The 15,172-nt window shown below is 46.1% G+C and overlaps 1 protein-coding gene across 2 annotated transcripts in view; it reads right to left on the bottom strand.

The window, feature by feature from the left end:
* PTCHD3 (patched domain containing 3) overlaps positions 1-8,100 on the bottom strand; it is a 54,892-nt gene extending 46,792 nt beyond the window's left edge. Inside the window, exons 1-4 of one of the 2 annotated variants that reach the window (XM_052694444.1) lie at positions 7,040-8,098; positions 6,820-6,941; positions 6,276-6,421; positions 3,039-6,061 (exon numbers count right to left, since the gene is read on the bottom strand). In XM_052694444.1, coding sequence (XP_052550404.1) covers positions 4,425-6,061; positions 6,276-6,421; positions 6,820-6,941; positions 7,040-7,777 — 2,643 coding nt within the window. In that variant the 5' untranslated portion in view covers positions 7,778-8,098 and the 3' untranslated portion in view covers positions 3,039-4,424. Of the gene's footprint in view, positions 1-3,038; positions 6,062-6,275; positions 6,422-6,819; positions 6,942-7,039 lie in introns of those variants that run through there. The other variant, XM_052694445.1, reaches the window with a different exon arrangement.
* Positions 8,101-15,172: the final 7,072 nt, after the last annotated feature.

Here is a 15,172-nt window from a genome sequence, read left to right as displayed (position 1 = left end):
GCTGATCTGAACTAGGCAATGGGTATTTCATACCATATGACAATGTGAAGAAACTATAAAACTATGGGGAGTTGGCAGTGGGTAGCTGCTGCTCTGGGACTGGCTGGGCACCATTTGGCAGATAATAAGCAATTGAGCTGTGCATTGCTTGTTTTGGTGTATATATATATATAATTATCATTACTTTTATTTCTTTCTTCCTTTTCTGCCTTAGCAAATAGTTGTTATCTCAACCTACAAGTTATACTTTTTTTCCAATTCTCTTCCCCATCCCACTGGAAGGTGGGGGTGAGTGAAGGGCTGTGTGGTGCTCAGCTGCTGCCAGCTTAGGCTGCAACAACCACACAGACTAGATTCAACAGAATGAATCTGCTTCTTTGGAAATACCTCAAATCCACATTTAATTTGTATTTTCTTTTGGAAAAGAAGCAGTGCTGTAGTTGCTGTGTCAGTTCCCACTAACTTGAGTGAAGAAGGACTTGAGTTGCCTTAAAGGTTATTTGGAGAAAATATCTGTTTACAATTTGCTGCCTGAAGCTCTATTACAGCAAACAGCAGTAGACTCAGGATGAAAGAGAGTTATTTTGAAATGCACCTTCTTAGATGCATACAAATATGATTTATATATCCTTGAGAAATTATATGTCAAGGATATCAAGGAAATATCAAAGATATATCTCAAATATCCTTGAGCTCCCTTCCAACCCTGGCCATTCTGTGATTCTGTGATTCTGTGAAATAATTGAAATCTACAGAAACACTAGAATGATGATAACAGTCAAAGCGATTGTGGTAGGAATGGCTTGGATAATTCTAGCTCACCTTTCTTAAATATTTTATTGACTATACTCTATATATTATATACTACAAATAGCAGTCAGGTAAAACAGAACACCTGGTTCATAATCTCATTGCACTTAGCTCTGTACCGAGCAAGAAAATTCATTCTGCTGTATTTATCAAGTTGATGATACCTTGGTTGAATAGTTGACATGAGTGCTTACTCTGAAGACTGATGATTAAAAATCAACTGTGCTTAATTAAATTTGCTTCCAGAGATGTCTTACTGCATCACTGAGGAGACTGTTCAATATTTGCATTCCTTAGACACTCTCTTTGCAGAGTTAGAAAGAAACAAATCCTCCTGTCTTCAGCATCTCCCCATAAATGAGAAGTAGCTGGAGAGATTGGGACAGTATGAACATAAGCTGTGCTAGGTTTAGGAGAGACAATGTCTCAGACAGTGTATGAAAATACAAGCTGCCTGTCCCACTAGGAAACCAATTGAATTATTCCTCCACGTCCTGTTAATACCTCAAACTGACAAGAGAAAGCACAACTGAACAGCTGAATGCAAGAAATCAATCGCATGACTTTCCAAGTTGGTTGTCCATTGAAATGTTAATTTTATGAATGCTTTTTGGAAATAATTGGCAACACTTTATTTTTACATGTCCCACTTGTGTTCCGCTGCTTGCATCTAGTACTGGAAACAGCAGAAAAAGAACACTGAATTTAAAACTAGGCATTGCACAGAGCCGCACTTGGAAGAAAAGCTGAAAGAAGCTAAAAAGCATAATTTCTCTTTCTGTCAGCAAAATGAGGAGGGTATGGGCTGTAAGTTCCCTTCCAGGGAAGGGAACTAGTTGGGTTCACACAGGGGTTGGCATTGCAACTAGCCCTGTTGAATATCTTCACTGATGATCTGGATGAGGGGACTGAGTGTGCCTTCAGGAACTCTGCAGATGACACCCAGCTGGGAGGAACTGTCAGTCTGCTGGAGGATAACAAGGCCCTTCAGAAGGATCTGGACAGGCTGAATCAATGGGTTGAGGCCAATTGTATGAGCTTCAACAAGATGAAGTGCACAGTGCTGCACTTCGGTTACAATAACCCCACACAGTGCTACAGGCCTGGCAGCAGAGTGGCTGAAAGCTGTACAGTGGAAAAGAATCCGGGTGTCTTAGTTGACAGCCAGCTGAACACGAGCCAACACTGCGCCCAGGTGGCCAAGAAGGCCAACGGCATCCTGGCTGGTTTCAGGAACAGTGCGGCCAGCTGGAGCAGGGAGGTGGTCATCCTCCTGTTCTCAGCACTGGTGAGGCTGCCTGCACCTTGAGTACTGTGTTCAGTTTTGGGCCCCTCTGTACAAGATAGCGAGGCCCTGGAGTGTGTCCAGAGAAGGGCAGCAAAACTGTGAGGAACTTGGAGCACAAGGCTTATGGGGAGCGACTGAAGGAGCTGGGATTGTTCAATCTGAAGAAGAGGAGGCTCCGGGGAGACCTTCTTGCTCTCTGCAACTACATGAAATGAAGTTGTAGCAAAGAGAGGGTCGGCCTCTTCTCCCACATAATAGCAATAGGGTGAGAGTGAATGGCTTCAAGTTGCACCACAGTAGCTTAAGGATGGATATCAGGAAAAAATTCTTAGAAAGAGTGCTAAGATACTGGAATGGGCTGCCCCAGAGTGGAGGTGGAGCCCACAGAGTTGGTGGAGCCACTGTCCCTGGAGGTTTTCAACAAAAGGGTAAATGTCACACTGAGTGACATGGCTTAGTGGTATGGTAGAACTGGGTTAATGGTTGGACTAGATCTTAGTGGTTTTTCCAAATATAATTATTATATGATTCCCCTTGGGGCATTTTTGGGCAAGGCTGAAAGGACTCTAAAGGCAGTAAGGTTCCTGATTCATATTGGCTTCATCCAGAGCCATTTCTTAATAACAGTGCCTCCTGCATGTGAGTGCTTTCTGGATGTTGATGGATTTTTGCTGTGCAACTGTGCAGGGTAGATCACTGCAGGAGGCCTGCTGCCCATCCTACATTATCTTCAGGTCTGGGTTTCTTTCAGTTTCTGCAGACCCTATGAGGGCTGTATAGTGCTGCAATGGGAAGCACTCTCAAAGTCTTTGCACTGTCAAAATCTTCATCCCTGCCCTATGAGAACCCCCAAGTCCACTCCATCCCCAGACTCTTTGCTGAGAAACTGTGCAGCAAGCCGCATGTGGCACAAACCCTTCAGAAACAAAACAAAACAAAATACATTTATTTATGCAGGTTTATTGCAAGGAGGTTCGTTCTTAGTTCAGTGCATGGTCACAAGTGAAAAAGGAGTCAAAAGTCTTCAGAATTACCACAGGGCAGACTGGGAAAGGCATTTTTGCATGATGGCTACCTTAGCCCAGGATGTGACCGGAGCCAGCAGGTCTTTGGTTTTCATTACATTACGTGTTTCAGAGCCAAAGCTTGCCTGCCCTCTCCTCTTCTCCTTTCCCTTTGCTTCCTTGACCCCCTGTGGTGATGTAAAGCAACTCCAGAGAACTCTTCAGGAGCTGGAGATGTGAAACCTGGGAGGTTGTAGTGGAAATGCTAAGTCATGGCTTGAAACAGTGATTGAGCACCTGGTAAGAAGGCAGGGCATATATGAAACCTGCTGAAATAATGGACTTCAACCTGGATCTCATCCATAAGTTTTGCCTGGGCCTGGTGTGTTCCTTTGACTAAGAACACGGGTATCCAAATCTAAACCAGGTTTAAGAGCTCCTTCCATGTCAGTTAAGAGAGGAACTTCTGTGGCAATGAACCACAAGTGAAGCCTAGGTACAGAAGCAGGCATAGGACTTGAAATTACAAGCCTTGCTTTTCTGCACTGGAAATGAAAGAAGCATAAGATGACCTACTCAGCCTTGCACATCTCCCTTCCACCTGTCATGCTTTCCTTATTCTTCTGGGAGACATCAGATTCTTTTGCTGTTCTCCAGGACACCAGCTTCCCTGTGTTACTGAAACCAGCAGCAGCGAAGGTGGCATGGGCTGCTTGGCTGGCCTAGCAGTGCTGGGATGGTGAATATATTCTGCTGAGCTGCCCTCAGCAAAACTGCACACCAATCTCATGGAAAATTACTTTGTCAGGCCTGGAATTCACATAATCCCTGCGACATCACAAGAATTTAATTTCTACATGGTTCTGGGCTGTCCTTCCTGTGCCCTGCCATGGAACACTATCTAGTGCAATGGTTACTCAGGAGGTCCATGTAAGGCCAACTATGAACAGCATATCCTTTGGAAACTCATTAATCTTCTTAAAGCTGCATGTTGGTTACTCTTAAAAAGAAAAAAAGGAGCTGAATGTAAAATGTTCATCAATTTGCCTTCTCTAAGGGCTTTGAGTGTTGCAGTAACTAAATTACAAAAGAAGTTTTAATACCAATAAGGTTAAAAAAGTCAAGCACACAAAAAGTTACAAAATGTAAATCCATTCTATGCACATTCACTTCTTTTGTGACTTAATGCCTGGCTTTTCTTAAGCCTTTGCCTCTCTGCTATATTTATTATTCCATCTTTCCAGTCCTTAATTTCTTACATTCTTTGGAAGTCACTGCATTTTAATCTACACAGCATAAATAAGTAACATCTTACATTTAAATTACGGGCAGTCTTTATTATCTCTGAACCTAACGTACTGAATTCCAGATTTGCTAAAGAATTTAAGGTCTAGCGTTTTAGTTTCAGTGATGGGGAGTGATTTGCCCAAGTATCCAAAAAAGGTTAGAAATACTGGAATAAACACAAGACCATGAAGAGCCCCAAACAATATAACAAGAAACATGATCTTAAAAAACGTTCTGAAGATGTAGGTTTTTGCTGCAGCCAGGACAACTACTCCTAACACAGTAGATACTGCTCCTTGTAACACTGGGTAACCAAGCTGGTGCAGAGCTCCTATTGCCTTCTCATTGGCTGATGACTCTCCACTCGTAACAAAGGCATAGGAAATATGTGCAGAGAAGTCTACAGAAAATCCAATGCAAATGACCAGGTTAATCATGGATATGGAGTCGAGGCTGATGTCCCAAAATGTCATGAAACCAGCAACACCAACGATAACAGAAGCTATAGCAAAAGTCACCCACAAGCAACACAGTGGGCTGGGAATAAGCACAAGAGAGACCACGAGCATCGCCCCAGCAGCGATGACAACATTCTGAATGGTGTTCTGCACTATGACCAGGTACTGGTCGTAGTAGATGAATGCTGGATGGTACACCATGAGTGGAACTACGCACTGCTTGGCTCTGTCTCTTAACTGATTTAGCAGATTTTTCTCGTCAACGGCTGAGGTGACATTCACTGTCTGGATGAAGAAACGAGAAGCTGCTATTCCTTCTGCAGTCTCGTTAATGTCCCACTCAAAACTGGGAAAGAACCGGAATAGTACAGCTAAGTTATTAATGAAAAGATCCTTAGTGCTTATATTTATTAAACCACTGCCAGCAATTTCTGTGTATACTCTCAGCCATGACAGCGAGAGGTTCCTGTCTACATAGTTAATGCTCTCTAAATCCTGTAGGCAAGCCTCAATGTTATTACGAACAGACTCGTCCCAGTAGTTTACGCTGTCAGTAACGACGACCATGACCCTGGGTCCGTATTCTGAGAAGTATTTGTCATCGTCGTCATAGTAGGCAATAACGTAAGAGTCATCACTAGCCAGATTTCGAAGATCTATGCCCTCCTTCATCTGGGTGCAGCCATAAACACTGCCACCCAAATACGCTCCGTACAGCAACACCACAAGAAGCTTGATCCATTTACCTGTCAAGAAAGGACCATAATACTTCTTGAAGAATATGCTCATGGGATGCTCGCTTTCTGTCCCACTGGTTTCTGGCTCCGGCGGCTCACTAGAACAGCTGCCTAAACAACACGCGTTGTACAAGCAGGATTTCTTCCCTACTTTCACTTGCACACACGTTAACCAGTGTCGGTTTCCGTTCACCCTTTTATGATTTAGCACGATAACTGCCCCAAAGAAGGTAATGACATAGACATAGCAGAAGACAAAGGCGGTGCCGGTATACAGGCAGAACGACCTCACAGAAGGAAAAGAAGTCCAGGTGCCAATGAAGAAGGCCAAGACATCTGTGAGAGTGGTGATTGTCACAGAAAGCGCTGCTTCTCTGTAAGTCTCGGCCAGCCGAGATTTGGTGTCTGATTTGTCTGCCTTGCTTGAGCTTTGTTCCCAGGAAGAGATCAGGATAAACATGTCATCCACGCCAACTCCTGCAAGAGGAGAAAAAGTTAACTCTGCATGGCACAAGGCGGCTTCCACCGACACCCAGCAAAAGTACCAAAAAACAAAAGCAGCATTTAAAACTACACAGAATTTTCCAAAAGCAAGCCAGGCTACTTGCTTTAGTGCTGACGTGAGTTTAAGATACAAGAAAACACCAGCTTTTCTCCTTATACCAGAGCCCAACACACTTTTTCTACTTACCAAGAATAAGAAATGGAGCATTTGCTACAGTTGCCACAAACGGTACTCCACAGTACATCATCAATCCAAAGCTGCTTAATACAGCTAAACCGGAGGAAAGCACTCCACAACATGCAAGCCAGATGTTATTCCTTACACAGCTCAGCCTGAAAACGTTTTAAGGAACAGCTTACTTACACATCAAGTATTTCACCAAGACATCTGGCACGACAACTGAATTCTCTGCAGAGATACGAATCGTATCCCATCAGATTGTTCCCAAATGTCAGCATTAAGACAAAATGAATTTATAGGGCAGGTGCCACATATACTACTACTGCTGGCCAGTTACAGAGGGTAACTATGCACAAACCGCACAAAAGCAGACAGGATGCACGTGTACGTTGGAAAGAAGGAGCAAAGAAATACTTTTTGCCAAAGGTTACATTTCACGAGGGCGGCGTCTTCAGAACCACTTCGCTCAGCAGCAGCCGAAGGAGCCCAAACCCCGCCGGAGCCGGAGCGGAAGCGCGGAGGCGGCTGCTCGCAGCCCCAGGTACTTTACCTCAGGCAAGAGACGACCGAAAAGGTGATCGTCAGGAAGTACGTGATGGAAAAGAGCGGGATCACGCTCTTGGTGTTTCCCTCAAACTCCTCTTGTCTGGACAACGAGGTGAAGTACGTCACCTGGAGCGAAAACAGCGCCAAGTCAGAGCACGCCTTTCCGCCCCGCGCGCCGCTCGGCCCCGCTCCGCCGCAGCCGCAGCCCCCCGCCCCGGCGCTACCTCGACGGCCGTGAGGTTCAGCTCCTGCAGCTTCGCCGGGAAGACGCGCAGGAACGTCTCCAGCCACGCCCGGCTCTCGCCCGCCGCGCCGCCGTCCTCCCGCAGGTAATACATCAGCTTCATTGCTCGCGCCCGCTCCACGCGCCCGCTGCCGTCCGTCTGCACGCCGCCCAGCGCGGTGCCCAGGAACGCGTCGCCGCCGCCGCCGCCGCCGGGGAAGGGCAGCTCGGGCAGGGCGCTGCCGTTGGCCAGCAGCGGCAGCAGCGGGTTGGCGCTGGCGCAGGCGTCGCCGCTGCGGGCGCAGAGCCGCTCGTAGCCGAGGGCGCGCACCGCGCCGTCCAGCAGCAGCACTTCGTCCCGCGCCGGCCGGTCGAGCACCGAGGCGTCCCCCGCGGCCACGGCGATGAGCGCCGCGTAGGCGCCCTCCGTGGGCAGCCGCTCGGCGGAGAAGCGCTCCGAATCGTTGGTGGGGAAATACCGCTGCACGAAGTCGCGCTCGGCCTTGGCGGGCCCGCCCGTCGGCGTGAACTGGCCCTCGATGTCGTTCGTCTCCAGGTCCGGCAGGAAGACGAAGCCGGCGCCCAGCCCGGCCGAGAGCAGCGGCGGCAGCAGCACGAAGGGCCAGGGGCAGGCGGCCACGACGCGCCCCAGCGCTTCGAAGAGCCGCGTCAGGGGCCGCTCCACGCAGTTGGTGTTGCTGCAGGAGCAGCGCTCGCGGGGGGACCGCGGCTGCCCCATGGCCGAGGCGGCGGCTCCTGCTCGCGGGCGCACCTCACGCCGTAGCTTGGCCTTTCGCCCCGCGGGAAGAGCACCTCCTTTTCCCGCCGCGTAGCGCAGGCACTGAGCGTTCCCCAGCCGCGCCGCTGCAGGCCGTCCCCTTGCCGGCCGGTGGCCGCGCCCTCCGCCCTTCCCGCGCCCTTCTCCGCACCCTTCGGCATGCAGGTGGGGCTGCTCGCTCCGCGCCCGGTGTCAGGTGTCGGACGGGTGCCCCGCTGCCGGGCACGGCCGTGGCTGAGGGGCGGCGGTCCGCCCGTACCCTCTGGCAGCGCGTGGCGATGGCGCACGAAGCGTAACGCTTCTCCCAGCCAAAAGCAGAGCGTGGCTTTCGGCGCTGTGAGGAGCCGAACAAAATCAGTGAGGGGGCTGAGGATGTAGGGTGTGCACAGGGGAAGAGTAAGGAGCAAAGGACGTTTTGGAAAGGGTCCAGAGGAGGGCGACTAAGATGATCAGGGGGCTGGAGCGCCTCCCCTATGAGGACAGGCTGAGGGAGTTGGGCTTGTTCAGCCTGGAGAAGAGAAGGCTGCGGGGTGACCTCATTGCAGCCTATCAATACCTGAAGGGAACCTACACTCAGGAGGGGAGTAAACTCTTCAAAAGGGCTGACGACAGCAGGACTAGGGGAAATGGATCCAAGTTGAAGGAGGGAAGATTTAGGTTGGATGTTAGGGGGAAGTTCTTCACAAGGAGAGTAGTTAGGCCCTGGAACGGGCTGCCCAGGGAGGTTGTGGATGCCCCGTCCTTGGACGTGTTCAAGGCCAGGTTGGATGGGGTCCTGGGCAACCTGATCTGAATGTGGATGTTTGGTGGCCCTGCTAGGCAGGGGGGTTGGAACTACATGATCCTTGAGGTCCCTTCCAACCCGGGTGATTCTGTGATTCTGTGATTCTGTGATTCTGTGATTCTGTGATTCTGTGACGTGGGAACTGCAGCAAATTGGGCTGGCGCGGTTGGCTGTGGAGAGCTTCTGTGTAGCTCATGGCTGCGAGTCCAGGTTGCTATGACTGAGTGCTGTAAAAAAGTTGGGGTTTGATTTTTACAGTTATAGGAGTAGTCTGGAAATGTAACAGCTCTTGTGCACACCAGCAGGGCCCAAATATCTCTTGTCTGTAGATATAAAGGTTCATTTCTGTGCCTCTCTTTGGAACTGGTGGACAGAGAGGTGTTTCTATATCCAGGCTACCTGTGGAAAGTGCTTTGCCAGATGTCTATAAACAAACATGCAGTCCTGAGCCTCTTGACAAACAACCCAGGCACAATAAAGTGTGCGCACAAGAGCAGTTATAAACAGATACATTTTTTCATCTTACTCTTGCTGCCATAAGGCAGTGTCAGGTACGCCCACACCATTTCTGAAGGAAATTTGACTAACATGTTCTTTACAGTGCCTACTATTGTACCTTACAGTGACTGGGAAGCTTCTTCCTCGCCTGATGCAGACTTTCCACCTGCCTGGATGGGGCGGATGTGCTCTGTTGCCTATCTGCTGTCTCTGTTTGCATGCATGACTGCCATCAAAGATAGGTCTTTGCCTCCTGTGCTTGGCAGCAACAATCTATCCACGACTTTAAATCATGTGCAGATGATGGGAATGATGGGGATGTAGCGTGGTGATGAGCACAGCTATGTGGTGAGTGAATTCATGATTTCTTCCAGCGAAGCTTATCTGCTTAGATAATAAGCATTCTGAAGAGAACCTTGAAGTTACTCTGGCTCCAGGACGTGGAATGAGCTGATATTTATTCAGATTCAAGATCTGCTCTTCCTTGCTTTTGTTACACACAGTGATTCTGCGGAATTGCCATTCACTGAGCAGTGTCAGAATGAGTCAGAGTGAGTGACTGCTGCTCCTCTGATCGATGGTGAGAGAGGTATTTGCTCTGATTATGTGCCTTAGGCCATCCAAGAGAGGACAGTGTCAATGCAGGCAGTCAAATCATATGAAAAACTGTGACTGTTTTTATGTGATATATCAGAGTTGTTGATACGTGTTAGGTATGAAGGAGGGAAGATTTAGGTTGGATGTTAGGGGGAAGTTCTTCACAAGGAGAGTAGTTAGGCCCTGGAACGGGCTGTCCAGGGAGGTTGTGGATGCCCCGTCCTTGGACATGTTCAAGGCCAGGTTGGACGGGGTCCTGGGCAACCTGATCTGAATGTGTACGTTTGGTGGCCCTGCTAGGCAGGGGGGTTGGAACTACATGATCCTTGAGGTCCCTTCCAACCCGGGTGATTCTGTGATTCTGTGATTCTGTGTATGTTGTGGGGCTTCTCAGGAATTTCTGTGTTTAGTTGAGTTTTTTATTTTTAGGAAGCATGAAGTTGCATGTAGATTTTTAACTGATTGAATCACAGGTATCCAACATTTTGGCTTGTCTGGGCTGCAATGTGTGAAAAGTAATTTGTCTTGGACCACATAAAAAATACAGAATGTATTTAATGTATTTACTTATAGAAGTAAAAAAAAATCTTCATATATATATATATATTTAAAAACATTAAAAAAAGGAAGAAAAACATAAAACTAGTAGGATATTTGACCTTGTTTTTATGAAACTAGTGCAACTAATGATATGATGAAAGTGGTTGCAATTCTTAGTGAGTTCTCAAGGTGCTCATCAGAGATTTTTTGATGAAATTTTGCTCTTTCTGTGCTTTGTCCTTGAAAATATTTGTTCACAAAAGTACGTGCTGCCAATAAGTGAGAACATAGTTGACGACTAATTCTAAACAAACTGATCTATGGTCGTATTAGATATCAGAAGAATAAATACTTAGTAGGGGACTTCCCAGAGCCAGTCGGCCTTGAAGGGAAAATTAATCATGATATGCTGGGGATGTTGCTGACTTAGCAAGAAAACCCAAGCTCCATGAATCCTTATAATTGTATGAAAATTACCAACAAATCATTGTGAGGGGAACAGACTGGAAAATTATTTCCTCTTTGACTTTTGTATATAAATATTGTGTGGATAGTTTTGTGTGGTGCTTGATCTAAGAGAAACCACTGAGCACCTTGGCCTGCACAATGTTGAAATAAATAAGCAGTGTCTCTCCTGAGTTCGCGATGACTGACTCATTGCATGGCGATGACAAATCCACTTTTTTGGACAACAACATGAGTAAGGTGTGACTGTGGGGATATTTTTCTCTGGTTAGAAGAGGTCTTATGGAAGTCTGGTAAAGAGATGTGATAAAATTTTTGAATTGAATATCTGATTGCAGCTCTGTACGCTCCATTTGAAAACTTTTAGTTAAAGTTTTTATGTCAATGGAAAACAGAGACACAAATACACCAAGAATTGGTGATTTTTTCAGCAATCTATTGAAATCTATTCTCAAATCCCTTTATCAAAACAGAAAACAAGACTGCATACTTTCCACTGTTTGATAAGCTGCTTTTATTGCATGTAGGTTGCCCAAAAGCAGTGCCTCCTATTTATTTCCATGAAAACTAAAACAGGTGCAAAGAGCACAATAATACTGTTTGATAGAGCACCTTCTCAGCTGCAAACACTATTTTTTAACATAGTGACTGCCATTGGCTATGCATTTGACTAGCAATGCCATGCTCTTAAAAATCTGCACCAGTGGAGGTGACCCACTGTCACTGTCACCACTGCTGAAGCACACCACCTACGCCTCACTGTGCTTACATCCACTGGTCTCTGTAAACATTCAGCAAGCATCAATGAATGTCAACAGGTGCAATTTTTTTCTGCATGGAGGAAAAAAGACAGGGATCTCTTGGAAAGAGTCCAGCGGAGGGCCACAAAGATGGTGAGGGGCCTGGAGCATCTCTCCTATGAGGAAAGGCTGAGTGAACTGGGTCTGTTCAGCGTTGAGAAAAGAAGACTGAGAGGGGACCTGATCCAGGTCTATAAATGTCTAAGGTGTGGGGGGCAGAATGGCGAGGACAGATTCTTTTCAGTGGTGAGTGGAGACAGGACAAGGGGAAACGGCTGGAAACGGCAGCATAGGAAGTTCCACACAAATGTGCACAAGAACTTCTTTACAGTGAGGTGACGGAGCACTGGAACAGGCTGCCCAGGGAGGTGGTGGAGTCTCCTTCTCTGGAGGAGACTTGCTCTGGTTCAAGAGTTGTTCAAGACCTGCCTGGATGCCTACCTGTGCAACCTGGTGTATGGAACCTGCTTTGGCAGGGGGGTTGGACTCGATGATCTCTGGAGGTCCCTTCCAACCCCTACAATTCTGTGATTCTGTGATTCTGTGAATTCAGTTCCACAACTTCGTTGCATACGCGCTTCCATGCCAGACACCATTCCGTCAGACTACCCCTCTGCTGCCATCTGTCACATGGCAACAGCATGTTGCCAGGAATATTGGTGGGAAGGCTCCATCTCTGCTACCATACCACCAACATCTGCCTTTGATGTCCTGGGCCAACATTCCTATTTCTTTCAGAACAGCCCCTGCACATGAGAATGATGGTCAGAATTTCAGCTTGTTAATATATTGATTACCAGAAAGACAAGGCGAGTTGCTTGATTATATTATTTAAGCTTCAGGAATATTTCTTTTAGAGCTGACATAAATAACAATTCCTGTCTGCTCTGTGATTTCAGAATCATGAAGACTGCTCTGAATTACACTTTTAAAACCCTGCAGTGCCATAAGTACTATGTAATGTGAGGATTATGAAGAACCTCATCAACTTTTGTATCTACACTCCCTATATAAGATTTATAGATTTTTTTTCCCCTCAATAAATATTGATTATTTCAAAACTTCTGTGAAAGGTGTAGGAAGTCAACCTCTTTAAATGATATCTTATCAGTGACGGGGATGTTATCTTTACAGACTGCTGTTTCATTGCATGTTTGTAAGCTTCCTTGTAAAATTCCCGGTAGGGTCAAATAAGGGTAACAAATGAGGTAACTCCAGTATTTATGATGTTATCTATATAACCTATAAATTTTATAGCTGTCCCCGTTTCATTTACAGGAAAATAACAGTATCAAAACTATGGATCAAAAGTTTCTGCTAATCAATGTCTGTGCCATTTTTCCTGTAACAGGAGAACATTAACAAAGTTATCTCCTTCTTCTCACATCAATCAAGGTTCCCGGCATATATATTTGTTTGTTATCAGTGTACTCTCTGAGCAACATATCCTGCTGTTGCTGTTGCACATTCGGAGTGCATGAAGTCTACATGTGTGAATCTGCATCTGTGTATTTTTAACTACCTATGGATTTAAACTTTTGGAGGAAAATATAATAAATGCAAAAATGGCAGTACTTGGATAACCTGCTTTTCTTACAGTATATTAGAAATCTGTAGAGAATTTGAGCTTGCTGAGTTCCTGTAAACTTGAAGTGCACTTGAAAGTGCTCCTGAGCTGAACCTCTCTTTGTTCACTGGAGGATTTATTTTCATGCTTAGGTAAAAGAAAATCTCTAGCTGACATCCAATTTCAAACATGAGATCTTCCTGGGTGTCTTCTGACCACAGCTCCTTTTTAGCCCCAGTGTATGTGCACAGTTTTATTCTCTTGGAAATACTGTGGGACAATTCAGCCTCCTGCCACAATTTCTCATATTAACTGGCTGTTTGCTACAGCGCATAGGTGATGTGCACAAGTGTGGGATTTTCAGCTCGTTTCAGTACCTCAGTAGGTAGAATGATCACATCAAGTACAAAGCGGCTTCACAAATGTCATTGTTTGGTCTATAGTTTGTTTTTCATTTTGTCTCCCTTTCCCCCTCCATGGTGTGTTTGTACATTTCCTAAAATCCTATTAGTGAAGTAGCAACAGGTGGATGTATGCTTTAGATCTAGGATTACTATCTGATGTTGTTTGTGCTTTCTTAGGTAAATCTGAAATATCACTGTCATTGAATGACAGCCTTTTTTTGTGTGTAGGAAAGCCAAGATACACTGACAATGGGGAGGTTCCCTAGGGCTTCTGTTCTGTCTCTCAGAAGCATTCTAAGGGTGAACCTGTTTGTACTTTCAAATTACCTGAAATTCTTGTGAGACAGAATTCCTGTTCCACTATCTACCTGCCATGTACTGATGGTGAGAACTAAAGACAAGATGATACCTGGAATCAGCCATAATGTGGAAACCTACTCTACCATCAATTGCAATGGGAACTCATGTGAACCACAAAATAAGAGCTGACCTGGCAATTTGTACCTTGCCTGAAGCATGGAGTCCCAGGGACAGCAAGGCCAGGGACTTCCCCAAAACCGCTTCAGATTTCAAGCCTTAGACCACACAAACCTGAGTGAGAGGTGGGACAACAAGGAAGAGGCTGTGTCAGTCCTGAGGGCATCGCCCCAGGGGTTTCGCTGCCAGGGCCCTGGGCACGCAGGGCAAAGTCACAGCTGACAGCAGCCCCAGTGTTTGGGAGGTGGGCAGAGGCTCCCAGCTGTGCTGTGGGAAGGCTGCAGCCAAGGTGCAGTCATGGATTGTGGAAACTGCCTGTGCCTGGCTACGGCCCACAGCCTGTGCCCAGACCCCAACCACAAGACTTGGCCTGGACCTGTCCCTGGCCCCAGCCTGTCCCAGTGTCCATGGTGGTGCCCAGTGCCCGGGGCTGGGGCTGCTAAAAGGATGGATGCTCATCTACTAGATGATTTCCAGAGATGTCTTCCAATCCCTTTGATTCTGTGACTTCATAGCATTGAAACTGACAGTGCCTTATATACAGAGGATAAAATTACATCTAAATTTATTACTCATTTCCCTCTCTGAGCAATTATCCTCTGATTTAAAAATTTTGTAACTTCACTCTTTTCTTTTTTCTTGCTGTTCACCTACTGAAATACTGTTTAGAGAAATCTTTCCTGCTAGGCTAGGAATCTTGAAAGATTACTATTTTTGAAAAGCAAAATGTAATCCCATTGCTGCTACTTCTCATTTATCTTTCTTGGATACAAATTGCCTACTTACTGAGTTCTTTCCCTCCATTTTTCTGGATCATTCCACAAGTGCTCAGTGCCTCCTCCTGGAGTGGTATTAATGACATCCATCTCACCTACATTTAGATGTCTGCAGTGTAGCTAACTTTATCTGAGTGAGCTAAGTTCTCATTGTTTTTGGAGGTCTAAATGTTGGGAACAGAGGCTGGAAACTGCATTGGTCAAATGGGCAGCTCTGCAAAACTCCTCTACTTTTGTGGACAGGCTGTCCACAAGCTGTAAAAGACACTTTGACACTCATTTTCCTGATGACTATACTGTCATTATCTAGTGTGACAATTAGTCATTTGGCAATTCTATGTAAACGCTCTTCAATTTACGTGTGCAACATTTAGTATTTAAGTCTGCAGTTGAACCCAACTTCATAGAATTGTAGAATCATAGAATCAGAATCATAGAATTATAGAAT

This window comes from Tympanuchus pallidicinctus, unplaced genomic scaffold (assembly GCF_026119805.1).
Source record: "Tympanuchus pallidicinctus isolate F22 unplaced genomic scaffold, pur_lepc_1.0 scaffold3, whole genome shotgun sequence".
In the NCBI taxonomy this organism is placed as follows: domain Eukaryota; kingdom Metazoa; phylum Chordata; class Aves; order Galliformes; family Phasianidae; genus Tympanuchus; species Tympanuchus pallidicinctus.
This window is presented reverse-complemented; position numbering and strand designations above follow the sequence as displayed.